The sequence below is a fragment of the Erpetoichthys calabaricus genome, chromosome 12 (assembly GCF_900747795.2).
Source record: "Erpetoichthys calabaricus chromosome 12, fErpCal1.3, whole genome shotgun sequence".
In the NCBI taxonomy this organism is placed as follows: Eukaryota; Metazoa; Chordata; class Cladistia; order Polypteriformes; family Polypteridae; genus Erpetoichthys; species Erpetoichthys calabaricus.
In genome coordinates, this window is record NC_041405.2 from 142,087,060 (window position 1) to 142,114,815 (window position 27,756).

Sequence of the window (27,756 nt, forward strand, 5' to 3'; positions counted from 1 at the left end):
GATCTGAAGGCACTATCTGAAGGCTGTATGCACTACTGTATTTGTTGTAAATAGTCAGAGACACTACAGTTCCCAAACCAGGTGGTGATGTACCTCTTCTGAATGATCTCGAGCCTGGCCCTGTAGAATGTGGTGAGAATGGGAGGAATAAGGTTTGCCTACTTCAACCACCAAAGGAAGTCGATTCACTGCTGTACCTTCTTGGCTATGGAGGTGATGTTAATTGACCATGCAAGGCCAGGTGCACAAAAAGCAATTTGGTGCTCTTCATCTTTCACCACATAGCCCTCAATGTGCAGTGAAGCTGTAGACAGTATGGGCTTTCCTAAAGTCAACCATCATCCCCATCGTCTTATCCACCTTAAGAGACAGATTGTTGTACTTGGCACCACTCCACCAATCATCGTATCTCCATTCTGTAAGCTGAATCATCCCATCTGATCATGAGATCCACTACCATTATGTCACCAGCAAGCCCAGTGACAGTGTTAAACTGTATGCAGCTGTATAGTCATGAGTCAGCAGAGTGAGCAGATGTGGGCCAAGCATGCAGCCCTGAGGGGCACCAGTGCCGAAAGAGAAATAATGTGCTGGAGCTGGTGTTTCTGACACTGACTATGTGGGGTTTCTGTGTCAAGATGTCTAAGATCCACATGCATGAGGAAGTGTGAAAGCCTAGCTTCTGAGGGATGATGGTGTTGATTTCTGAACTGAAGTCTATGAACAGCATTCTAGCTTAAGTGTCACTTTTTTCCAACTGGGACAGGACCAGATGAAGAGATGACGATATGACATCCCCAGTGAAACTATTTAGGCGATTGGCAAATGGACAGGGTCATGTGGGGTGCCTGTAAGTAATGGCACCCTCCAATTGTACTTAAGATATAAAAAATAAGGAGATTGGCACATAAATGTCTAGAAGTATAGATACAGTTGAGACCATAAGTGTATGTACATCTTGGCTAAAAACCTTCAAATTCAAAATTCCCAGACTTCACACATATCACATTACCAAACGATTCATGTGTTAAGTCAATCAGTATACAGTATCTACTTAATTTCCATAATCATTATTTTGGAGAAAACTGACAGATTTATTTCAGCATTTAACCCTTATGTCAGATTTGAAGTGGTTCAAAAGCTAATATACATCAAGATGACTGCATGGAAGACTCCATCTACAAAAGGTTCAAGGTAACAGGAGCAACTGTACAATCAATTGTACGAAAATATAAAGGGCTTGGGACCATACAAACTTTACATCATTCAGGAAAGAGGCAAAAACTGACACCCAGGGATGAACAAAGTTTGTTTTGAAAGGTTCAACTGAACCTGTAATTGGTGAAGGAGTTGGAGGCATCATCCACCATTGAGAGAGCACTTCATCACCATGTCCAAGCTGTTTGTCAACCAAAGAAAAAAGCATTACTCCAAAATCAACATAAAAAGTTTGAGTCCAGTTTGCAGGTGCTCACCGGGACAAAGACGTAGCCTTTTGGAGGAGGGTTCTCTGGTCAGACAATGCAAAATTTGAACTGTTTGGCCATAATGATCAGCGATATGTATGAAGGCTGAAGGGTGAGGTTTTTAATCCAAAGAACACCAACCCAACTGTGAAGCACAAGAGAGGCTAGATGATGCTGTTGGGGTGTTTTGCTGAGAAAGGGACTGGTGTGTTTAATAAAATAGATGACATCATGAAGAACAAGCACTATCTGGAAATTGTGAAGCAACACCTCCATACAATCAGCCAGAAAGCTAAAGCTTGGTCACAAATGGGACATTCCAACAGGACTAGATTAAACTATAATAAATTTATCCCCAAGGGGAAAATCAAATTATAAAGAAGCTCAAAAAACCTATGTGCATTATTCCAAAGTCGTAACGAAATGGCTTGCAGACAACCATCTGACAGTATTGGCGTGGCCTTCACAAAGCCCCGACCTGAATTCCATAGAAAATCAGTCAACTAAACTGAAGAAACATGTCCAAGAATGGAGGCCCATTAACTTGACTCAATTACACCAGTTCTGCCAGGAGGAGTTGGCCAAAAATCTCAATAGACCTGCTGCAGACCCCCATAGTTACACTCCATTGAGGAGGTTGTTGCTTTTAATTATACGTCACTGATAACACCTGGTTACACTATGGTTAAGATTAAGATTGGGGGGACGGTCTGCTGATGGACCCATCACAAAAATCTGGCAAAATATTGTGAGGTTATCCTACCTGTTTGCATCAGGTTAAGCAATTTAAAAACAACTTGTTTGTAAACTTTTGATCCACTGAATATCTGACATAGTGGTTAAAAACTAAAATAAATATGTGTCTTAATCATTATTTTGGAGAAAAGCTCTTTGGAAATTAAGTAAAAACGCTAACTGACTAAAGGCATTAATTCTTTGGTAACATGATAATGTGTGAAGCTGGGGAAATATAAGTGTGATCATTTTTTAGCCAAGGTGACATCTTATTGCCGTAACTGTAAATAATTACAATATTGCAAACTACAATATTGCCAAAAAACACAGATTTAACTGTCTTTGCACAACATACAGTATTATGGTCACTTTCCTGCATTGCCTTTCCCACCTTCATTACGATGTTTACATTCATAGGTGAGTTTCATGTGTTCGTTTTTAAAACGACAAGTCTGCGTACATTATGACTTTTTTTTTTACCTGTCGGGGTTTCTCCAAACAGGACCCAACGTTGACGACCGCCTTTCTTTCCTGCGGGCTCGGCGACAGCGTGAACTGCTCGGCATGTTTCCAGCGCCTGCCACGAGACGTCAGCCCGTCGCTTACAGTGGGCGGGGGCAGGGCGGACTGAACCGAACACTTGTCGCGCGCAGCATGTACCCGAAAGGCGTGTCGATGGGCGTGTCCATTTTGGAAAGCGCGCCGTTTTTACTTTGCCGTTGAGAGGCGATACAACTGAACGGCCCTTTTTTTCACGCTTGCGCACGCTCGCCGGCTCAGTATCAAATACGGGAGTATATGGGGCGCGCGCGCACGTGGGTGCGGCCCAGAGGAGGGGGCTGGGTTCTGCCCAGCTCGTCAACAGGCGTCGCGTCACGGCGCTGCGGCCCCCGGGAGGGCGGAGAGAGCGACCGAGAGAGAAAGAAGGGGCAGCAGCAGCAGGCACTATCTCAGACACAAAGGGAGCTGCCCACCGTGTCTCTGGCAGCTGCTGTAATCTGGGAGTCGGGACCCATATGGCTACGTTCGCTTCTTCCGACTATTTCGCGGCTGAGTGCCTGGTGTCCATCTCCAATGGCGCAGTGGTGCACTCGCCGTACCGCGTGGCCAGCCCGGCCCCTGAAGCGGACGCCTCGACAGAAGATCGAGAGGTTCGGGAGACTTTGCGGGAAGGGAGGAACGGCATGATGAGAGTGGCCGGCATACTGAGTGATCTACACAACAAGTTTCGCCCCATGTCCACTTTCTCGGAGAGCAGTAACTCCTCCGTCGGAGACCCCGAGAGCTCGTCGTGCGGGGAGAGCGGATACACCACGCTGTCCGACACGCCGACCCCCACCCCCAGTGGGGGGAGCTCACCCGCCAGGAGACACCGTTGCACTTTCGCCGGCTGTGACAAGGTGTACGGGAAATCGTCGCACCTGAAAGCGCACATCAGGACACACACCGGTAAACTTTTTTTATCTTACTATACGTGGGCGAGCACGGGGGGAGGGGGTGGGTGACTGCTAACATTTACCACCGTCTCCAGGCGGGGGAGGGGCCGGGGTACTTACAGAGAGAGGGCACTGAACAGCGTGGTCGGATGCCCGTCTCTGGAGTAGAACCCGAGGCTTTCGTTGAGATGATAAAGTTCTGTTCATCTGCCTTTACACACTGCGCGTGAGAGTGAAGTTTGCCACGATCTCCACGTGGACGCCCCCCTCTCCTCCGCCTTCTCCTTCCCCCCCCATCCCTGGCGCGCCACATAAAGCTCCCCATCTCTTTGAAAAATGGTTGTGTGTCTGCGGTTAGGGCTGGAGGAGGGGAGAGGATGCGGAGTTGTTACACAACAGGAACGAAACAAAGAAAAGTGCGACACGATAGGCCCGCTTTTGTAAAAAGTAACAGATCAAGTGTACTTGCCGTACACTCGAGAGTGTCGGGAGTGTACATGGCCCCCTTTTGTGCGTCCACTGGCAACGTGGACCGTTTTTCCTTTATCTGAGAGGAGAGTGGGCGTCGTCACTCCCTGCAGAGGGGGCTGGCACAGAGATACCACTTGACATGCCCAGTCACCCCATCTGCTAGTCTGTTAGGCCCAGTCTGTTGATCGTGGTCGCCTTGAGTTTTCCACTACTCAAACGTGCTTTTCAGAGCCCAAGTGCGCCCCCTCCCCAGTTTGATGGTGATGGGAACGTGAGATCTACGCACTCCAACCTCCCTCAACGTTGCGTACAGTTTGTACAAGTCGGTCGCAGGCCTAAGCCACGCTTTCCCCTCCCCCTTGTCACGATATCAGAATTTTGCATGCCCGGACCTGCCCCCTTTGTCCTTGTCTCGGGAATAGATGACTTTTTGTGTGTGTCTTGTACCTGACACGATTTCCTTACTTTGGCCCACTTCTTCTTTTCCCATGTCTGTATGGGGGCAATGTACCTGATAAGACTTCTCCATATACTTCCTCCAGTGTCACACAATTTTAGTTTCAATCTTTTTACTTTATCCGTCCACCCTATATTCGGCCCCCTTAGCTTTCTTCTGTCCTATACTTCCCAACATCACTCTTTTGCCCACGTATTCATCATCTCTCCTCATCACAGGCCCATGCCACTTCAGCGTACTTTCCTGTGTTTTCTTGGATATCTGCCCCACTTTTGTTGTTCCTCTGATGGGACCATTTGCTTATTCAGTGCTTTTTTGTAACTCCACAATTTAACATTCTCATTTCTGCCACATCCACTGTCATGTGTGCCCTTTACTGCCCATATTTCAGCTCCATATTTCATAGCTGGTCCTTCCATTCACTGTCTTAAAAACCTTCACTTCCTTGATGCCGTCTTCCAATTGACCCATCCACATGGCACCCTGTAGGTTAACACAGCAACTAATTCTCCATCTTGGGCTACTGCTGATCCTAGACATTTACAATTTACCACCGTTTTAGTTGTCCACATCTTTAAGATTGACCTTTTACTCCATCCTTACGATTGAAGGGAGATTGTAGTAAATAATTAATAGTCTAAAATTAACATCCTTCATATCTATAAGTAGCAAAGTGGTGCTAACCAGCCAGATCAAATGGTAGATGAAGCTTTCTTGCAGCACATCCCTGATAACACTTCGGTGCACCTGTAGAAGCAGCTGCATTTGGGAAAGCATTTAAACTTTCTTTAATAATAATAATAATAATAGTACTAGGGTGTTGTACCGTGTTAGCCATTATGAATGTAGAGAAAAGCCAAGCAAAATGACACCTTTTATTGGCTAACTAAAAAGATTACAATATGCAAGCTTTCGAGGCAACTCAAGCCCCTTCTTCACATCTTGCCTGAAGAAGGGGCTTGAGTTGCCTCAAAAGCTTGCATATTGTAATCTTTTTAGTTAACCAAAAAAAACCCGTCATTTTGCTTGGCTTTTCTCTACCTTAATAATACTAATAATAATTCTTTGCATTTATATAGTGCTTTTCTCACTACTCAAAGCACTCAGCAATTGCAGGTTAAAGGCCTTGCTCAAGGGCCCAACAGAGCAGAGTCCCTATTGGCATTTACAGGATTTGAACCGGAAACCTTCCGATTGCCAGTGCAGATCCCTAGCCTCAGAGCACAGAGTTCAACAAACCAAAACACTTTTTGTGGATGCTCCACTAGTTTGTAACCATTGGCTAGTAAGCAACATATCATAGTTAGGTTAAGGCTTTGAACTTCAAATCCTGAGGGTCTGGGTTCAAAATCCACTAGTGACACTGTGTGACCATGAGCAAGTCACATCACCTGCCTGTAATCTAGTTGAAAACAAAAGAAATGTAATGAATTGTATCTCTTAAATGTTCAAACTTGCCTTGAAGGTGTCAGCCAAATAAGTCAGTCAGTCATTTTATAATCTGCTTTGTCCTGAACAGGATAGCGAGTGGTGCTGGAGCCTTTCCCAGCCAGCGTAGGGCGCCAGTCCATAGCAGGGGTGAACAAACACCCACCCAATTTAGGATCATCAATTCACCTAACTTGCTTCTCTCTAGACTGTGAGAAACCCCCACAGACAAGTAATAAGTAGTAGTAATTTGGAAAGTGTGAGACAAGCTAAATTTCCTAGTGGGATACAGAGTTTGTCTGTCTATCTTTCTATCTATTATGTAGTGCCTTTTACATTTCTGTTATATAGTGCCTTTTACATCCTATCTCTATCAGTTTAGTGCTGTAAATCTGCTAATAAAGACTTGATAATGAGCAGCCTGAAGAACAGCATTGCAGATGTATGTGTCTTTAATATTGGATTTGCTTAGTGTAGGCCACTAAAGATAAAACAAAACTTGTCACCTTGTCCAGTAAGAGCACTGGTTGGTTAGTTAACACATCAGGATTCAAACTATGTTTTCTCATTAACAACATAAACAAGAGACTTTTGTTTTGCATGTTTGATTTCCTTTTAAAAACGACTGGGTAACATTGGTCTGAAAGGGATAGGGATCTGTAATCTGGTCAAAGGTGCTTTCTACCTCATTTGAACATGAAACATTTCTTAGTCTGCTTATTCTTACAGTTAATCAACATCACTTTTCATACACTACTCTCCATAATTTGTGCTGTGAGAAGAATTTGAGCCACTAAGTTGTGCTGTGGAGTCGTCCGTGTGTGCGTGGGATGGTCCGGCCTGCAAATGGACGAATGTCACAAGAAAACACAGTACCTTGTGCTTATTCTACTGTACATAGTATTTACACCAAACACCTTTAAAGAGAAGTTTGTTTTTGGATGCTTAGAAGTGGTGACTGCATTTTTAAATGTAAGCCCACTGCATTTTCATTTTTTTTTTGGTCCAGTCAATTAGATTAGATTAGATAAACTTTATTCATTTAATTCATAGGGAAATTCATATATAAAAATATACAAGGCCATTAACCTGAAAATTGCGTCGGGTGCTGACCCTCCACTCTGACCTCCATCAGTCATGCAAAAGGACAATTCCCTCTGTGTGTAAAGTACATCAAACAAAAAAATTACATATAATGAACAGCCCATCCATCCCACATGATTCCAATCATTACTGCATATCACATACAATTTTTTCCCTGCTTAAATTTACATACTCTGCAAAGTTACACCGGATGATAAATTTATACTGAAGGAATATAATCTTTATTGAATGGGTGGATCAGTGGTTGACTTCTGAAGTACTGGAACCCTGGCTGGCACATATTAATGTGTTCTTATGGGTCAGTCCCACCCATCCTACTTATAATTATTCTCGCCATGAATCCAATTTCATGTATCTGAATGTCGGGTTATTTTCACCCTTGGTGTAGACATCATGCGTCATCCACTGAAGGTTAAAGCTGTTTTTGGGTGAGGTGCAGCACTGCATTGGGGTGGATGCTGGCTGCTCTGTGGCTACATTTTGCCATTGAGGAGCTTTGGAATACTGGGGGATGATTAATGCTTATGAACATTTTATTTTCACTGTGTTTATTTAGCTGACAGTTGTCCAGTTAGTTATACTTGTCCCCGTATGGTTATTTACAAGTTTCTAAAATTTGGTAGTTTAAGTTCTATCTATGAAAGGAAGAACTGCACTTCATAATGCAGCATGGTAGCCACCAGGGGAAAGTACTGTCAGCCCCCGTTGTATCTGGTGTCTCACTGTGGTGAGCACTGGTAGTTTCTGGGTACACTGTGTTTTTTCCATATTTCTAGAACTGGAACCCTGGTAGCTTAATCAGTATGTTGATAACATAAATGCAGAAGCCACAATCTTAGTCTTTTATTTTGACACTTTCTAAATTACACAAACTTTGACTACGAGCAGCTGTAACAGTAAAATCCTCCCATGATTGCTCTGTGAGCACAATGAAAGAGAACCAGTTGCAACACTCTAGCTTGATTGCACATCTTTAGTATGGGAACAAAGCTCATTAGTTATGAATAGGAGCTGCTGCAAGGAAAAAGAGCAAATGTAGGAGCAGTGCAGTGAGATGGAAGAATATGGGGTTGGATGATTGTGAGGATATTAGTTTTGCATCGGAACAAACAGGATGGTAGCCAAATGAAGAAACTTTGCAGAGCTCGTCTTGATACCTCTTAAGGCAAAACAACTTGTTTCTTCCAGTATCCCACCAATCACATTGCATAAGGATGGGGAAAAAAAAGTTCCAGGCCTTCAGAAATTTTTGAGTCCTAATGCTGTACATCAGCACTTTCCATATTGGGGATGGGGAGTCAGTTTGCAACTATGTGCGGATGGTCATGTTGGGTTTCCTACCATTGTGAATGGGCTGGGCTTGGTGTATTGTAAGGCGGTGGCAGCATTGCCTTGTGGGTATCTTCATAGAAAATGGACTCTCCGGCGCAGGTCTATTTCATGTTATTGTAAGCGCCTGCAATTATCTAGGCCATCACATAATGTACATACATTTGCTGCACTAGGTGTAATTTGTTTTTTAAATCTGTGTTTAAGATAACACTCAGTAAATGCAGTTTAAATATATAATAAAAATACTTTTAAAAAACCATGCTCTTATTAAGTTAAAACGTGTACTAAAAAGTAAGTCTCTCATATATCACTCGTAAAATAAACGTGTGGGCGCTTTTGCTAAGATTTTAAGAAGTGCTTTTCAAATGTTGGTTGTCGAATGTATTTTTTATATTTATATATTTCAACCTTTTAGTCTTGGGTTTACTTACAATTTTGTAATCAATATTTTAACACTTCTATCTGTTACTAGTGCCATCTATTGGTGAAATCTTGAACTATTCTTCATATGAAATTTTCATTTCTTAACATGGATTAATTGATCAATTAGTGAAACTGATTATTGATTCCCGTATTGTCATCAGAAGTGAGTAAGTGTGCAAAATATTTCAAGTCATTTGGACAATAGGAGGTGGGTTAAATATCGATTACAAGATTTGTACCAGACAACAAACAGGTGAAGTTAAAAGAAGCGCAGTGATAATAATAATAAAAAGTGTGAATAATGTTTATACCTGTACGTTTGTTTCCATGATGTAAACAGGGAGTATCATGGTGTGCAAGTGTGTCCATGAGCATTTATGTTAATGTTTGTATAGTTATTTGTGTGTGTGTGTGTGTGTGTGTGTGTATGTATATAAAATATTTTCTGTGTACTACTTTTAAGGTTCAGGACCATTCATATTAGGATGGGAGATGTGCCTTGTGGCATCTGTTTGTAGTTCAGTTTCTTTTCTAGAGACCATATAGCAAGAAACATTGTAATGCATTATTAGAATACAGCAGGAGTCAAACCGTGCAATGTTTGGATCAGTACTAAAATTCTATCCTTTCCAGCTTTCAGACCTTGATACCACACAGCAGCCAGTGTGTGTTGTACAAACTGTTCTTCTGTGAAGTCTCAATTATTTTGAACCTTTGGGGTCCCCCATGAAGCCTTGAGCATGTCAAAGCTTGCTCAGTGTTTTGGGTGGTTGACGGTCTTGGGCTCTAGGGGTCCCCAGTGGAGCCTTGATTATGTCGAAGCTGGTGTTTGCGAGGTGGTGTCCGGGGGAGAGTCTTGTGTTTGTGCTTCAGCGTGTCGAAGCTTTTATTTCCCCGTGTTGTCTACCACACACCAGTTGTGTGTTTTTGTTTTTTTTTTTTCCCTTAATTTCAAGTACTGGATACACCTAAATGCTGATAAATGTACGGTTTTAAAAATTTTATTTTCTACACTTTTTCAGTACTGGTTTACCAGAGTTACAAACTGTAGGTTTATAGTGGCTTTAGTGTGGTGTGGTGTGATGCACTGGGTATCCATACCACAGACTTCTGAAAGATTAACTGATGACACACAAAGCCTGAGATGCATTTTTGAGATCCAGTTAACTGTAGCCAGACAGATGCGAATATAAGGTGTCTTAACATCCAAGGAGAAGTGAACCAAACAGCATTACCCACGCGATATTGAGGGTCATCTAGATTGCCATGCGGTTTTTTTTTTTTTTTTTCTTTTAAAGCTTATTACAGGAAAATGCCGCTTTTCTGTAATTCCATTTTTGCTTTCCCTCCTGTCTACCCCTCCTCAGACCCCCTTCCTTACCTTGCGTGCTCACTGCGTTGGTGAGTCAGCTGCTGATTCACGCTTGTGCCTCTGTTTTGTACAGTCCTGCACGCAATGCGCCTTTGTCACCTGAGGCCTTGGCTAAAAGGCGCCAGTCTGAATGCACATGTTGCTCAGACCGGTTTTACTGGGCCTTTTTTGTTTTTGTGTAGTTCATTGAAAGGATGGATTGGTATTGGGGGGGGGGGGGGGGGGTTATGTGGGTCCCAGCATTGCTACGATGAAACAGCTTGACTTTCATGGTCTGGTTCTTCTTTTGATGCTCCCTGGGACAAGAAGTGTTTCAGTCCTTCATCCCCCATCAGGAACTGAGTGTCCTGCTGTTTGATATTCAAACTTGGGAGTTGCCCATAATTTGCTGTACCAGTTCTTCATGATGGAAGGGCTGGCTGATTAACTTCAATTGGATCAGAGTTTGACTGGCAGAAAGTGAAGTACCCAGTAATCCTACATTCAGCATGAGGCAGATGATGCCTTCGCTGCATCATTAGGTTTTGGATCTCGGGGCATTATAAAGTTTTAGTTCTGTTGATTGCTACCCATGAAACAAGCTGTTGGAGGGCACAACATTGCTGTGTGCAGAATACAAGCCTGAAGGCCATTTATGAGTCCATGTACACTTGTCTGAGGAAATGTACAGTAAGCTCTTTTTATGTGTGTGTGTGACTGGTAAGTGGTAATCTTTGTGAAACAGATGAGCCATTGTTGTCAACAGGCTTCAGGGCCTCCATGCTGAAAAGAGCCCCCCATGCACTAAGCTTGCAGATCCGTTGTGTTTGTGCAGCACATTAGAGACACAAATGCAGCCGGGTGGTAGGCCCAGCTGGTGTTCTGAAGTTTCTGCAGTGGTCTGAATAGCAGGGTTACAGGCTGGGGGGCCGCACCCTCCTTCTTTAATGTTTATTATGCTTAATGTATTGTGTGTGTGTGTAACTGATAGTCTTGCTCGTGAACCACAATGTCAGGCGAACAGGTGGAATTCCTCATGGCAGCACTCCCCATGTGTCCTAATCATTGAAAATGCTGCTGCTTCTTGTGTTTTACAAATTCAGGGATTTTTTAAATTTGAGACATCATGGCTACTGCATGTGTCGATGATTTCACACTTAGGAGCATTGCATAATGTCTGATTTTGGTCACAAAGATGTAACCCTTGAACACCTGGTGCTAGCTTCATAATGGCAAACGGGAGATACTTTCAACTTTAAGTGTTGCAAATGTGTATAGATGATGAAATGAATGTTGCCCCTACTTGACAAGTGCCTGTCCTCTCTTCTTTTTTTTTTTCCCAGGAGAGCGCCCTTTTCCCTGCACATGGCCCGGCTGTGCCAAGAAGTTTGCACGCTCCGATGAGCTCGCTCGTCACACCAGGACTCACACAGGCGAGAAGAAGTTTGCTTGTCCCCTGTGCGAGAAGCGCTTCATGAGAAGCGACCATCTGTTGAAGCATGCCCGCCGCCATCCCGATTTCCACCCCAGCCTGCTTTCCAGGTCCGGCTGTCGAAGTCGGTCACCCTGCAGTCCCTTGGCTAGCCCTGCCAACTTTCTGTAAGAAGAGGGTTTTTGGGGTGTTAGAAATGCTCTCAGGAAAAGCTCTTGCAGCAAAACCAACACACCACCTCGCTCTAGAAGAAACAAAAAATATATATATTATTATTCTGTATGTTCACTCACTCTTTGCGTGTGAACTTTTGTAGCACATGTTCATTTTGGGGAAGAACATGGGAGCCTGTGATGTAGCAGGGTGTGGACAAAAAAAAAAAAACAAAACAAAAATCCTTGGAGGTGACCACTGTCTTTGAGTTGATGTGTGGCCCCTGCGGTTCTTTTTAAAGCCATACATCACTGAAAGTCCTTAATTTGATTGCTTGGTAGGGGTTGTTAGGGGTTTCCGTTCACATTAACACGGGTGTGCCAGTCGTCTCACTGGAGCACCGGCTGAGATGTCATCAGATGTCCACAAATCCAAGGACTTGAAGTCCTCTTCAACCCCATTGCCGTTTAGGGTAGAGTCGTTATTTTGGTGTTTTTTTGTTTTTTTTTGCTCTTGCTGTTAAATAGTTGAGCTTTTTAATGCTACTCCTTATATTAGGGTGAATTTTAAAATAAAATGTATATATATATATATATATATATGCATATCTTTCTATTTTGAGAACATACCATATGCAGATACATGAGGTATGGATTTCACTTGAGAATAGATAGCACAAGGCTGCTTTTCAAAGATTAATCCACTGCCTTATATATCATTTTTGGGGGCCAGTTTCTTCCTGTTGAAAGAAATTAAATGTGTTTTCAGATGTTGAATTTTTCTTTTCAACTTCTATACTTTGATGGCTTACAAGTGTACATCCAACCCTGAAGGGGACAAAGTGCAGCCATCTTCCTTTATTTGGGTCAGAAGTACACTACGCTGGATTTTCTGCACAAAGTCCTGCCAGCTCTCACGTCTACGTATAAGCTGAGAGGCAGGCGGCGTGATGGCCATCCTTCTTCTAAAACGCCACACGTAGAAAGTCCAGTCTGCTTTTCCAAGCCTGCGTAGATCAAACCCTTCCTCTTTTCTGCCCCATAGATAGACTTTGCACAATAAAAAAACAAATCCTGTCTCCTCTGTGCATTGTGTGCCCCTGTAAATGTGGACAGTAAGAGCGTTTAGCAACTCTGTTCTTGGTGGGGGTAGTGGGCACAGGGGCCGAGGTGTGAAGTGTGTGCACGTTGATGCCAGGGAGCATTTGAGAATGGGCAGATTCTTATTTTGGGTGTCCTACTTCGATTTTTATGGTTGTGTTTTATTTTTTTCTTTCTAAAGAATGCCGTGTTACTCTTCAGGTGGCTGAAGCTTCTAGGTTGTGTTTTTAAGTGTGTCTGCTTTTGTTTTTGCTTGTTTTAAAAATAGCAATAGTTGTAAGAAGGTAAAGGCACCTGGTTCTATCCCAGTAAAGCAGTGCTTGATGGGAACCCAATTTGAAGTCATTCAGTATTTCTGTCACTCAAGTCTGATGCATTTTTATTGGTTTGAAACATCCATACCACACGAGAGAAATCCAATAAACGTTAGCATTGTTAGTTGTAGTCTGATTGATCCTTCATAAGGTAAATTGGTTATAAATGATCATGTTACGAGATGGTGAAGATCCCGATCCTCCTCTGGAATGGTCACCATGTGACTGGGAAAGTCTCTCTTTAACTGGATGTCGAAGCAAACTGCTGGCAGTTGCCCCAGGGACTGAAACCTAATCTTTCCACCGGCCGCTCTGTAGCCGCACACGTTTTGATGCTTTGCTTGCTTTTTCGACTCAAAAGATAACAAAGTTGTCCCTCTGCTCACCCGCGCCATTCCCAACAGAGCTGGCCAAGAGCTCCACTGTAGGGTGAAGGGGGTCTCTTGGTTGCTACACCTGACACCCCCAGACCGTGTGGGTGTGAGAGGGGCTTATTGTTGCTGCTGGTTAGTTAATCTTCTTTGCTTGGGAGGGGATAGTTTTTAAAAAAAAATTCCAAACAGGTGCTTGTTTTTGAATTTAAAAACTTGTTTTGTAATACTTTTTGGGCTAGTATTTTGTAATGTTTTGCTTATTTAATTTGTTTTCTTGCATAATTTATACATTGAAAACTCATGTTTCAAGTTGTACTTTTTCCTTTGCTCCTGTGTAAGATTATTTATTAAGAAATCGGACAAGGCATTTTTTTTTTCTTCCTTTTTTCATCTGGATTGGAGGTCTGTTGTATGATATTACAGTTTTGCCTTATCAAATAAAATAAATGCATTATGTAACTAAAAGCTGTAAACTTTTCACTGTGGCAGATTTTAATAAAAGCAAGTTAATTTTTGTGATCCATGTCTTAGCTCCTCTGGTGACTGCACTCTGCTGGGGTCGAGAGAGACGTTTCGCTTTTTACAGAAGCTCAGTAAGTATAACAAACGATAACAATCCTCCCTCGAAACACACACAAATGACAAAGAGAGGGAAAAGAACTCCCACGTTAACTAATGGCAAGTGAGGCATTCTGATATTAGGTTAGATTAGACCAACGTCATTAATCCCAACAGGAAATTCAGATTCAAGAACAAGGACACAGACAGCCAATGAAGCAACACATTTCAAAATGATCAGTTAAAGAAAGAGTTAATTAACGGATAGCAGGAGGCAGAAAAGACCCCCAGAGGTGCTTCTTAGCACACGGTGCTGGAATGACCCGGTGGCTAACCCTGCTCTAAGAGAGCACCTCCTGGAGGGGATCTTTAATGATGGCATCCAATATTCACAAGAACCTCCAGTCTGGCCAGGCTTTTCTGATCAGTTGGTATACAGTAGCTATTGTGCTTCTTGTATGCTGACCACATCATTGAACACCACGCCGTTTACTATGGACTTGTAGGACATTTCCAGCAGCAACTTGCTGCACACGTCAGAAGACCCGAGTTTCCCAAGGAAGTCCCGTCTGCTCTGGCTGGTCTTGTGCAGCACCACTGTGTTGTCAGTCCAGGTATGTGTAGCTCCACACCACTTCCATGTCCTGGTCTCACAGCTTTAGTGGCATGCCTGAAGTCCACCACCAGTTGAACGGTCTTGCTGATGTTGAGTTTCAAGTTGTTGTCCCTGCCTCACAAGACAAAGTCCTCTACATCCTTCCTTTACTCTGCCTCCTGTGTATTCTTAATGCAGCCTAGAACGGGGGGATTTGTCTGAAAATTTCTGTAGATAGCAAGCACTGGTTTTGTACTGGAAGTTGTGTGAAGGGGGACAGGACAACTGCCCAAGGTGCTCCAGTACTACACACCACCATTTCTGACATGGAGTCTCTCAGCCTCACGAGCTTTTTTCTCTGCAGGACCAGAGCTCTCAGGATTATCAAAGACTCATCTCATCCCAGCAATGTCCTGTCTCATCGGTTAAAATCAGGCAAAAGGTTTTGTAGCATCCTGGCCAGGACAGAGAGACTCAGAAGGAGTTTCTATCCCCGAGCCACAAGACTCTTAAATCAGAACATGCCATCTCATCCATGACCCGCCACATACTTAGACTGGACTGTAATTGTACCATGACGTCTATTCTTCCCTTGTTTTGGAATTGGGATGTCCTTTAACACTATGCACCTATGCATCTGTCTGACATTGGTTTGGCACGATAATCACTGCACTATTGCACTTTATCACTTAATTCTTCTACATTTCGCTTAAATTTACTATATTTACTTATGTCTTGTTATATTGGTATCTTTCAATCTAGGACTTTTTGTTAATCAAGCTGATATTCTTCTAACTTTGTTAGAGTTTTTGATAAGCGGATCAGGATGCATTTCACTGCGTGTTGTCCTGGATAACTATGCATGCAACAAATAAATAAAGAATCTTGAATGTTTGTGAAGAAATAACTTTGACTTGAAAATGGCAAACTTTAACTTGCAGGATTGCATTTAACTTTGGACCGAAAAAATGTTCACAACTGGATCCTCCGCAGTTTGCCCGCCATCTACATGCTTCACGGAGCTTTGAAAAAATGTCAGACATATCCTTCAGCTCCGCTGAAATGCAATACTTAATGCAGCAAGCTGATCTTTTACTTTGGCATGGGTCTGTGTCATACTTAAAACATTAATCAATCAAATGAATGACTGTTTTCCACAACGACACGTGATGTTAGTTTCATTTTTAAAATTTAATTAAACAGAAAAGTATTGCATTTTAAATCATGTCCACAGATCGCGTGTCATAACTAAAAGATAAGCAGATGTATTGCATTTCGCTTAGTGGCAGCCCTTGTGTATTGCATTTCGATTTGAAACCACGCCCCCGTTGGACCAAACGACCAATCAGCGTCAAAGTGTGAGGTGAGGGGCGTCAACAGTTGGGGGAAAAAGGTGTTCCAGTCACGAGTGTGTTGTACTTGGAAAGACTTGGGGAACACCGATTGATAAAGCATGGGAACTGCTGGCATAGTAAATGGGTAGAGGTTGGCGCAGTAAATGATGATTTCATTCAATTGCGTGTCAAAAGAAAATCAGGCTCGGTGACGCTAACAAATGTTTCACTATATCACCATGTACAGTATTCATTTAAAATCGCTAACAACACCCCCCCCCCCCCCCTTTAAAAATGTAACAACACGGCCAATTTTAACATGTGTAAAAAGAAGACAACATAAGAGTAAACTTTCTCAGCGAGACCTAAAACATACTTTTCTTTGTTTCAGTTAACTACTCCACAGTTCCACAGCCATGACATGGATAAACTGCCAGGAAAATTGCATGCTGTAATGAAAAGTAATCGATTATTTGGTTAATATGTTTTAATTATTACACAATAACACTGGACCAAAATGAAATGCATCACATGCATATGCGTTTCAATCTAGTTAGCACGTTGGCTTGCACTTCATTTTGGCACGAGCAAACGTACAATTACTGAGGTGGCCGCATCTCTACTGACCAACAGGTAAAGGTTATTGGTAGCTTGACAAGAGCGACTGCTGGCTAAAAGCGGTAGAAAAACTAGGCCTGCTGATGTTTTTTATTTTTTTAACTTATTTATTTTTGCAATTGCTCTTACTTTTTAATTGCATTCATACCTGAAAATAATTCAGTGCCAGAATATTTAAAAAAATTTTTCTCTGCCTCTGTTCATTCTCTCTTAAAAAAGAAAGTTGAATCATATTCCTTTTGTTGTTAACATTTGACATATCAAATGTGTATCTCTCTCTCTCTCTGTATTATACAGTATATATCTCTTGATGGTGTGAGGAACCTCATCAGAATTGGTCGATGTTAAGAGTGGTATTCCACAGGGGTCAGTGCTGGGGCTGCTGCTATTTTTAATATATATATATATATATATATATATATATATATATAAATGATTTAGATAGGAATATAAGTAACAAGCTGGTTAAGTTTGCAGATGATACCAAAATAGGAGGATTAGCAGATAATCTGGAATCTATTGAATCATCACAGAGGGACTTGGACAACATACAGGATTGGGCAGATTTGTGGCACATGAAGTTTAATGTTAGTAAATGTAACTACATGCAGGAAGTAAAAATGTTCTGGAAAAAAAAAAAACGTGCCTCATACGGCCATTAAGAAGGCTAAGAGAATGTCAGGTTATATAGCGCCTTGATGTGTGGAGTACAAGTCACAGGAGGTTCTGCTGAAGTTTTATAACACACTGGTGAGGCCTCATCTGGAGTCCTGTGTGCAGTTTTAGTCTCCAGGCTACAAAAAGAACATAGCAGCACAAGAAAAGGTCCAGAGAAGAGCGATAGGGCTGAGTCCAGGGCTACAGCAGACGAGTTAAGAGGAAATATTAAAAGAGCCGAGTCTATACAGTTTAAGAAAAAGAAGATCAAGAGGTGACCTGACTGAAAGTGTTTAGAATTATGAAGGGAATCAATCCAGTGAGTTGAGACTGTGACTTTAAAATGAGTTCATCAAGAACACGGGGACACAGTTGGAAACTTGTAAATTTAGCACAAACGTTTTTCTTCACACAGAGAACCACAGACTCTTGGAATAAATGACCAAGTAGCATAGCAGACAGCAGGATTTTCGGGGCTTTCAAAACCTGACTTGATGCTTTTTTCTAATGACAGTTTAAAGGGCTCTGAGAGCATGAGGGAAATGTTTCTCTGCTCTGATGAGACACTCTTTGGGCAAAACTCCCAAGATGTCTGCAAAAGACCAGGCACTGCTCAACAGCTGCCTAATACCATTACTAATACCACTATGGTGAAGCATGGTGGTGGTGGCAGCATCATTCTGGAGGTGTGCTTCTCAGCAACAGTGGCAAGGAGATTGGTCAAAATGGAGGGGTCCTTGAAGAAACCCTAGTCCAGAGTGCATGTGACCTCAGACTGGTGTGACGGTTCGCCTTTCTGCACGACAATAACCTGTAGCTTACAGCCAAGACAACGCTGGAGTGGGTTTGGGCCAAGTCTCTGACTGTGACCGAGCAGCCAGACAAAGCCAAGACTTAAACCCCCTAGTACATCTGTGGAGAGACCTGAAGATGGCAGGTTCCAGACACTTCCCATCAAAACAAATGGACTTTGGAGAGGATCTGCCAGAAAGAAAAGGATAAACTGCCCAAACCCAGTAGTGCAAAGCTGGTAGAGACTTACCCAAGAAGACTCGAAGCTGGAATTGCTGCCAAAAAGGCTTCAATAAAAGAACTGAATTAATGGTCTGGATACTTACATGAATGACAGATTTCAGTTACTGATTTTAATAAATTTGCAAACCTTTCTGAAAACAGGTTTTCACTTTGCTATTTTAGGTTACTGACTGTAGGTTAATGGAGTAAAAATGGTCCTTTACAATTTAAATTTACAACACAATAAAGTATCAGAAACTGAAGGGGTGGAAATACTTTCTGAATCCAACTATTGGCTTCCACTTCCACTAAATAAAAATTATATTGAAATCCATCAAGTCTGATGGTCTGTCTGATAATGAAGCAAAACTAAACTCCAGAATATCTCGTTAACACACCATAACTACTAAAAAAGGAAACTAATATCTATGAAAGTAAAACAGAAATTGTCTTTGTGATAATAAAAAATGAAAACTACAAATACAGCATGAAGAGAAACTAAACTGAATTTTCAAGTATGATCAGAAAAATATTGAAATAAAAAACTAATGTAAAAAAGGCAGACCTATAATAATCTTGTCATTAAGCAACCGCACTGGAACAAAAACCCACAGCCACTGCTGCCCCATCCCGCATACCCCCAAGTTACAGCAACTCCAACTTTGCACGGATTTACCCAGAAGGCACAGTTTTAGGGGTTGATGGGAGCCTGACTTGCATAGCCATCACTAAGAAACTCAACAGTGCGACTTTTTTCGTCATTTCTTTATTGGATCAACTCGACACAAAAAGGATACAGCAGCTTGTCACAATTCCTCATCGTAAAGGGAATGTCGTATAGCAAAGTCATTTTCTTATAATTATTATTTCACGCCATACATCCGAAATGGAAAGAATCACCACACAGGAATTTGGACAAAAGCTTTGGAAGCAAAGGTGAGGGGCTTATTCCGTACAACAGCAATACTTGTAACCAGCAACAAAAAAATAAAGTAAAGTAAGACCTTGACTGTGTGTTTGAATTCTCCCCCCACCCTCAAATATTAGTGTAACTGCAATGCCACATAAGTTTAAAAAAAAATACCAGAATCAATCATTCTTGATGTTGACAGAACAGAGACAGGTAAGGACGAGTAAGACGTGTGCAGCTGCCCACCTAAGCCCCCACATTTGAACAAGACCAACTGAACAGCATGTGGTGTTTGTACAGATGGGGTTGGGTGGGTCTACACTCAAATCTGTAGAGACACCCTCCACTTGGCTTCCCAGACTACTCCCCACAACCACACAAATGGGAGTCTTGAAAAGCCCCTAATGCTATAGGAATGTAAAGCTGAATGTTTTGGTGGGTGGCTGCGTGGATGAGAATGATAATGGCAGTGTGTCTGACACCAGTACAAACCCCCATGTGAGAGACAGAATCAAGGTAGGTCCTTCAAGCTTACAATAAACATGGTACAGACTACTGAGAAGCAGGGTCAGATGCAGAACATGAGGCTCGATGTGAGCAGCGCATCATCTGATTTTTCACATTCCATTTCTACAGCTGCAGCCACCACTTCTGTAAAACATATCAGAAATAAGAACAGACAGCCAAATCAGGGGGTGGAGGACCACCATCTTTATCATAATAACGTCTGTTTTCTCCCTTGGAAGCCCTCCACAGAACTGCAGCACTAGTTCAGGGAAAACACGATTAATGAGGTGCCCCTCAAGCACTAAGTGAGGCCTACAAATACATCCTTGACAGTTTTAGTGTTCCTAACTTAAAAATAAAAATGGCAGGGGTGCAGAGAGGGCTGTTGGGGTTCAGGACATGACTGTCACATTCTGTGTGCCTTTCCCCACATGATCACTCCCCCAAGTCAGCCTAAAAATACTATCAGCAGCATTCAAGACCTAGAAAATTTGCAAGGCAGCTTGTATTATTCCACCATCAAGATGCAAATATGGAAAGCGGGTGTGGTGGGCCTGAACAACAGAAGTGGGCTTTCCAAATACTCTAGGGCAGAGGCTGCAAGGATTTCTGGTTAAATAAAGTGAGGCCAGGAAAGAAGGAGGATCCCAGCAAGAGAAGAGCAGCAGACAGTGGAAAGGGGTGGAAGTGTGGGGAGTGGGAGGGGTGTCCTGGGCCAGATGTGTGTGCATGATGGTACATGCGAGTGGCAGAGCAGGGACAGACAGCTTGACTGGTACAGCACAGCGCTGGTTTAGACACCCCCCCCCCGCCACCACCACCAACAACAGAGTGTTGGAAGACAGACGATCAGGAGGCTGTGGTGAAGGTCTGCTTGATTTCTTCCAGTACATGACTTAAAAGAGACGGCTCGTTACATTTTGCATCAATAGAGACACTGTTATCTCCCTGAAAGAAACAAAAAAGAAAAATTCAATATGCCACATCAATGACATAAAAAAATACACCTCTGAGTTAAGGTGAGCGGTTGGCTTCATTCGCCTGTCATCTCCTCAATGGAACAAACGGGTCTAGTCATTCTCTCCGCCATGTTGGAAAGATTCTTTTGTCATTTCCAGCACACACCAGTATACAGAAACATTTGAGGGTGTGTGATTTTTTTTTTTTTAAGCTCTGAGGCCCTGGACACTGCAACTTTGATTAGCTGATGCAGTCAAGTTAGAGCATTTTATGTTATGTTTCACCCCATCTAAGATTTATTTAACAGAATACTCCACTCATAAATTATATATTTTTGTATGTTACTTACCCGCATGTAGTTTGTTGTAATGGTCGAAAAAAAAAAAAAGTAATCTTATGTTTTCATGGAGAACGAAGATAACAATCTTTGACCGAATTTGTGTCTATGGCAGTCTTTCACAGCCTTTTTGTACCCCCTACAGCCTTTCAATATGACCGACCACCTCCTTCATACAAAACTAGTATTATTTTAAATTTGTTTGTTTAAACTGACTTTAAACAGGCTATTACTATTATTAATAACAAATTCTCTCTAGGCAAAGTCATCTCTTATTGACTGAGACACTAGCGCTTGCTTATTTTTCCTAAATGTTCACAGTTCTGGGGGACGCGTGGCCACAGCAGTAATAAGGCCAACATATACATTCCATTCCTTTGCTTGGTCTGGATTTTTGTCAAACTGAGAAAGTTATTTCACATAAATAGCTAGATTGAAAAGGTGGGAGTTCATTAAGTGCATATTTGCCCAGCTCAATGTATTCCTTTTTTCATATCACACCAGAAATGCCTCACCCAGAAGAAGATAAGTGTTGTGTGTTATTTTACTTTTCTGCTTTGTCCTGTGACTGTGCTGTGGGAAACTGTTTGGGAAGCATTTCCCACTGAATAAAGTTTCTGTTGTACTTGTGGAACTTGTGTCTGCCATCTGTCTGTGATGGGTTTGGGGAGCTAAGCACCGCTTGCAGGGCACACACTGAAAGGACTCCTCACCCAGTCCAGTTCAGCACACCTGGTTTTAATGTCACTGAAGTATTGTATGATTTCAGTTTGTTGTGCTTGTACCCTTTTCAATATTATCACTCTGTATCAATAATCGTAAGATGGGCACCAAGCAGTGAGAAGCATTTCCACCCTCGCACTTCCTCTCCCACATTTTAACCTTCCTGATGAATCCATTTAGCTTGTCGTACATATTCAAGATGGGCGTGTCTTTACTTTTTTGTGACAAGCGGAGTTCATTTAGTTTGACAAACACATCGGCAAGATATGTCAGACATGCTACCCTCTCTGTGCCTTCAAATATTGAAGCAAGAGGATGAAGGCGTTCCTTCTGGAAAGCACATACCTCTGCTTGGAAGTTCAAACATCTTGATTGCCATTTTGTCACGTGACTGCAAACAGACATCAATATGAATTAGTAGATGTTCATGTGTTGATCCACAGGAGCGAGCTTTTGAATTGGAGATGGAAATCTTGACCAGTGAACGAGGGGAAGAGGTAAAGCTTTTCTTTAAAAACCTGTTCCTGTGTGAATGCACATCCTCCTGTGTGCAATACTCAGATTTTCTAGAAGTATGCATTGAACAATATTTTATCAGAAATGTATGCATTTTGCATGCTGTGAGCATACAACTGGGAGACTTGATGCATGGCTAATGCAACGCAGTAACAATATTTTTTTGTTTAAAATTGTTACCTATTGTCCAGTGTTGGTCACCATGGACCCATATTTATATCAGACACTCTGTTTTCTCCTTATTTCATGAAACCATGAGATTAAATATTTTTCTTGCCCATCACCACAAACTACATGGGGCAGGTAATATATAAAAAAAAATATATGATTTTTGGGTGGAGTAAGTAATCAAGAAACATGTAAGGACAGAAGGATTCATCACAGACCACAGGAGGGCATACTTACACTTTTGACAAGAAGACACACATGATGTCCCTGGATAGACCGGCTGTACATTGATGCACACGAGTCGATCCTCTCCACAACTGCAAAAAATTAAAAGGTGCACAAACGTTAAACTGTACCTACACAGGGAAGGCCCAGGAGGTGTGTTGTTTAATTAAGAAGCCAGCAGAAACTTGCTGTTTCATTATAGCCCTAAAAAGCATTAAAACACCAGGTGCCAACAGAACCTTCCAGGTTCCTCATTTATAGATGGAAATCTGAAACTCTAATCAACAAATATGGTTATAACTGGCAGGTTCCCCTTTTTTGGATAGGAATCTAAAACTACAACCAACAGGACTATTATGCCAGACACATTACAGTATTTACAGTAGGTTGGTAATCAGGATTACAAATCACATTCCCCTTTTATGGATAAAGTTCTTCACCCCTAGTCCACAGAAACAGTTACATCTGATGTTTCCCTTTTTGTCCCCAATTTTGCAGAAACCATTATACCTGACAGATTCCATATTTATGATTTATTAGATTGTCAGAAATAGTTGAAAATATTGTCTTCTAGCTAAACACAAACTTCACTTAACTTTGGAAGCAATTATAATTGTGCAAATTCTCTCTTTATGACTGTAAATCTGGACAGTAAGCCAGCAGGAACCATTGTACTTGGCAACATTCCTGAGGCAGTAATCAACAGGAATAACTGTAATGTCTTTTTTTTGTATTTAAACTGAGGGTCCTCTTTAATCATTGGAATTTTGAACTTTAGGAAAACAAAGATCCTATACTACTGTTTAGAAATGTATTCTAGTCATTGTACGTACAGTCAGGTAACTAGAGTGCAATATTTGCATGTCTGACTAGTGTGCAATACTTTCATACTCTCTGGTACCATGATAAACAAGGAGAACTAAACAAAAAGAAACGTGAATTCAAACTAAAAGAAGAAGTGGGAATTCAAAATAGTGTATGCAGGAAGCAAAGGGTCATTGTAAGGGGAGCAATTTCAGAATTAGATGTTAAAAATGGTCTCTCTCAGGTGTCAGTGCTATAAACAATCTTGGCAAGAGAATAATCAGTAAGCTGGTTTAGTTTGCAGATGATACTAAACTAGGTAGAAGGACAGATATTGTAGATTCAGCTAAATTGTTACAGAGGGTCTTGGACAGCATGCAGGCTTAGGCTGATGAAGTTAACTGTAAGTAAATGTAAGGTACTGTATGCAGGAAGTACAAATTCTGGATTTGAATACAAAATGGGAGGTTTGAAACTTCAAAGTATACCTTATAAGAAGGCCCTGAGGATCACAATGGACTAATAACTACAGTGATCCCTCGCTATATCACGCTTTGACTTTCGCGGCTTCACTCTATCGCGATTTTTTCTCATACACGCTTACGTCACTACGCATGCGCCTTCTGAGAACTTTTATCTAAGCCCCACGATGGCTCCTAAACGTGCTGCTTTTTCTAAGCCTTCTGACAATGAAACCAAGCGCCGGGGGAAGATGCTTACCATCCAGGAGAAGGTGAAACTCTTGGATATGATCAAAGATGGCAATACCCTACAAAAGCCTTCTCACGCATATGAAAAGACAGCGCCAGCAACTGCCTATCAAGATGTTCTTCAGCCGCGCACCCAAACACCCACTGCCTACTCCTAGTACTCCTTCAGCGGAAGAAGACAACGACGCACCTGCTGAAGATATTGCACCACCTTGTCACGCTTGGGTCACAGATTTGCACAGAGACACAGGAGGTTGTAGAAAAAAAAAGAACTTTATTTAAAGCACTGCAAACAAACATTTGTCTCTTTTCAAAAGTTTAAACGTGCTCCATGACAAGTCAGAGATGACAGTTCCGCCAGGAGCAGAGAATGTCAGAGAGAGAGAAACAAAACAACCAATTCCAAAGCTGAGAGGCGCTGCACAATACTTTTAAGTAAGCGGAGTACCGCGTGAGAGGTTTATCGCGCGTTATAGTGCAAGTAAGAAGGGTAAGGAGCAATGTGAAGGTAGACTGTCAGCTGTTTCAGGGGTTTTCCCAGGGGCGTCTGTGTCCTCTGAGGGTGCGATCAGCGCTCCAGCTTACAACCTGAAGACTCTCCTACTGAGCTCGTGCCTTCATAGGTTAGTGGTTGTGTGTAAGAACTGTGTGTGTGTGTGTAATTAAATGTACAGTACAATAATAATAATATGATATTTGTAACGTCTAATATGTCTTATTTTCTCTTATTTTGTCTTAATATATTGGGTAATACGAGTGTAATGGTGACTAAAGGGTGTTATTTCATTTCTAGAGGGCTCTAATAGTGTTAAAAAACATATTTAGAAGGTCGTAAACAGGTTTTCTATACTCTAACTGCGAAAATATTCGGTTTATAAATAAAGAATCCTACTTCGCAAAAATTCATTTATCGTGGTAGAGTCTGGAACGGATTAACCGTGATAAACGAGGGTTCACTGTATACACATCCAGGCAGTATATAGAAAGCAATCAAGAAGGCTATGTTAGGGTGTTATGTTATAGATCACGTCAAGGGAGGCTATGCTTAAGTTTGCCCAGAGGGGACTGGGCGGTCTCGTGGCCTGGAACCCCTACAGATTTTATTTTTTTTCTCCAGCCTTCTGGAGTTTTTTTTTGTTTTTTCTGTCCACCCTGACCATCGGACCTTACTCCTTTCTATGTTAACTAATGTTGTCTTATTTTAATTTCTTATTTTGTCTTTTATTTTTCTTCTCTTCATTATGTAAAGCACTTTGAGCTACTTTTTGTATGAAAATGTGCTATATAAATAAATGTTGTTGTTGTTGTTGTTAAGTTAACAGCATACACTAGTGAGACCTCATCTGTTGTACTGTGTTCAGTTTTGGCCGTCATATTGGACATCTCACCTGTAGAGAAAGTCCAGAGGAGATTGAATTAGATAATTGGAACTGATAGGCATGAGCTACGAGGAGAGACCAAAGGAGCTGAATCTTTTAAGCAAACATGGATTAAAGTGGTGACATGTTCAAAGTGTTTAAATTTATAAAGAGAATTAGTACACTTAATTTATGCTGTTTTTTTTTTTTTTTTAAATAAATTCTGCAACAAAAACACAGGGGCACGTTTGGAAACTCATTTTTGGAAACTCGTTAAGGGTAGATTTTGCACAAATGTTAAATTTGTTGTTTTTTTTTGTTTTTTTTCCCCCATGCATAGAAACACAGACACGTGTAACAAATTACCAAGTAGTGTGGTGGAGACTAGGACTTTAGGGACCTGCAAATCTCAACTTGATGTTATTTTGGACAACCTGGGAGAACAGGATGGACAAGCATGTTGGGCTAAAATGGCCTGTTCTCATCACAACTGTTCTAGTATTTTAATACAGAACTTCAGTTTACTGGAGAGAAAACACAAATCGGCTTACTTGATGTATTCTTCAGCTATAAAGTACTGTGTGGCACAGTTGGATCGAACTATGCTAATCAAAAAAATCACTATGTCTTGGCGAGCTTCCTCTTCATGCATGACAATCTGGACCTTCGTGGAACACAACTGCTGCACTGTATTTTATGGATGAGAATCAAGCCCCTACTCAACAGAAACCATAGCTCTGTGTAGGTTCCCTATTTCTGAATTGAAGTGTAGACCCTTCAGTAATCAGCTCCTTTGCCTCTTTTTAATGTATGCTGAAGACTGGAGTGAGCCATTTATTTTTATACCAGCTTTCCTCTGTTTGGGCTCACAGGGAAGTAAGCAACTGGTACAAAGTGGGAATTGTCCCTGGAGTGGAAGTCAGCGCTTTCCAAGTTATGCCTAACAACAATTTACCTATAGATTATGGAAGTACACCAGACCTCTTAAAGGAAACCAAAACCAACATGACTAGATAATGCAAACTTCATCAAGCACTTCGGTTTGAAAGGGAACAATGGTTTCAAGTGCTATTGTGCTGCATATATGTCAGGTAGGTTTTCTGCCCTGAAATGAACCGAGGCTTGAAGAGACTTGAAGCTTACCTGAGAAATGATGATGGAAGCAGATCTTGGCAAGCAGGTGGTGAAAGGGCATGTTGATGCTATCCAGCTTGAGTGCATTAACCTTCAGCTCTTCAGACTCCAGCAGCTTAGCAAAGGCGTCACTGCACAGTGAAAATGGACAGTTAGATGCCAGCACCACGCAGAACTGAGTGCCAAAACACAAAATACGATGACACAATAAAAACATATTAATAAATATAATAAAATCACTACTAGGGCTGACAAGATGATAAGTTGGACCAATGGTGGCAGCAGGTCAAGAAGAAAGGTTAACTACCAACCTGTAACAGGGCGTTGTGATCAAGTATGAAGTGCAAGTGAAGTGCAATTTAAAATCCAGTTTCTCATGAGTGGACCCATCTTCTGTCTGTAAAACAAAATGAAAAATAAAGCAGGCTAACATGACTTGCAGACTATAATAATGTGATCAAGAGAGAAAAGAGGGAAACAAAACTGGATAAGGGGGTGGTTGGGGCAGTTTAAAGCTTTTTAACCCAATAGTGATCTAGCAGCACTTACTTTTACAATAAATGTTAGCGTTCCCTTCAGTTTCTGAGGCATGACAATACTCTGTACGGTGAAGACAAACCTCGCCTCATTAGAAACACCTGAGAAATTGAAAAAAGGAACAAAACAAACCAATCACAAATCTGAAGAAGCAAGGGCCTTTTCATGTTTGCTACATCTGTTCATTTTTTCCTTAAAAAGAGCAAAGAATTTCTATTTATTTTGACTATATTGGAATTGTGACAGATCAACCTAATCTCTTTCCAAGTTTATTTTGAATTTCAAATTGACACATAGTAGCAAATAGTTTTTTCAATTTGAAGTCGGACATCTGAAAAGGTGAAATGATATTCATGAAAAGTCCGTAGTAACTGCAAGATCATCTGTATGTTCAACGCAGACAATGTTTTGAGCAGGTGTCACTAGGCCGGAGGATAGAAGAATGAATGGATGTCAATTACAACCCATGGAATTCATTTAAACAAAGTGTTAAGTTTGTGAGGTGGTGGTCAGAC

The 27,756-nt window shown here is 41.6% G+C and overlaps 2 protein-coding genes across 7 annotated transcripts in view; one reads left to right on the forward strand and one right to left on the reverse strand.

Annotated features, from left to right (window-relative positions):
• Positions 1-27,756, reverse strand: part of ap3d1 (adaptor related protein complex 3 subunit delta 1) — a 1,136,182-nt gene that overhangs the window by 1,027,463 nt on the left and 80,963 nt on the right. For 5 of the 6 annotated variants that reach the window (XM_051935241.1, XM_051935240.1, XM_051935239.1 and 2 more), the window contains 5 exons: positions 27,254-27,342; positions 27,016-27,101; positions 26,714-26,835; positions 22,711-22,790; positions 18,416-20,717 (listed from right to left, as the gene is read on the reverse strand). In XM_051935241.1, the coding sequence (XP_051791201.1) occupies positions 20,619-20,717; positions 22,711-22,790; positions 26,714-26,835; positions 27,016-27,101; positions 27,254-27,342 (476 nt within the window). In that variant the 3' untranslated portion in view covers positions 18,416-20,618. Of the gene's footprint in view, positions 1-18,415; positions 20,718-22,710; positions 22,791-26,713; positions 26,836-27,015; positions 27,102-27,253; positions 27,343-27,756 lie in introns of those variants that run through there. The other variant, XR_007936528.1, reaches the window with a different exon arrangement.
• On the forward strand, positions 3,033-14,095 carry LOC114662773 (Krueppel-like factor 13). The gene is made up of 2 exons (XM_028816430.2): positions 3,033-3,650; positions 11,547-14,095. Exons 1-2 carry the CDS (start codon positions 3,218-3,220, stop codon positions 11,804-11,806), a joined length of 693 nt encoding a protein of 230 aa, XP_028672263.1. The 5' UTR covers positions 3,033-3,217; the 3' UTR covers positions 11,807-14,095.

What these genes read in the sequence shown, in the direction of transcription:
- LOC114662773 (XM_028816430.2), top strand. Translation starts at nt 3,218, where the DNA reads ATGGCTACGTTCGCTTCTTCCGACTATTTCGCGGCTGAGTGCCTGGTG. An exon ending in GCACATCAGGACACACACCG is followed by an intron (nt 3,651 to 11,546) that starts GTAAACTTTTTT and finishes TTTTTTTCCCAG; the next exon opens with GAGAGCGCCCTTTTCCCTGC.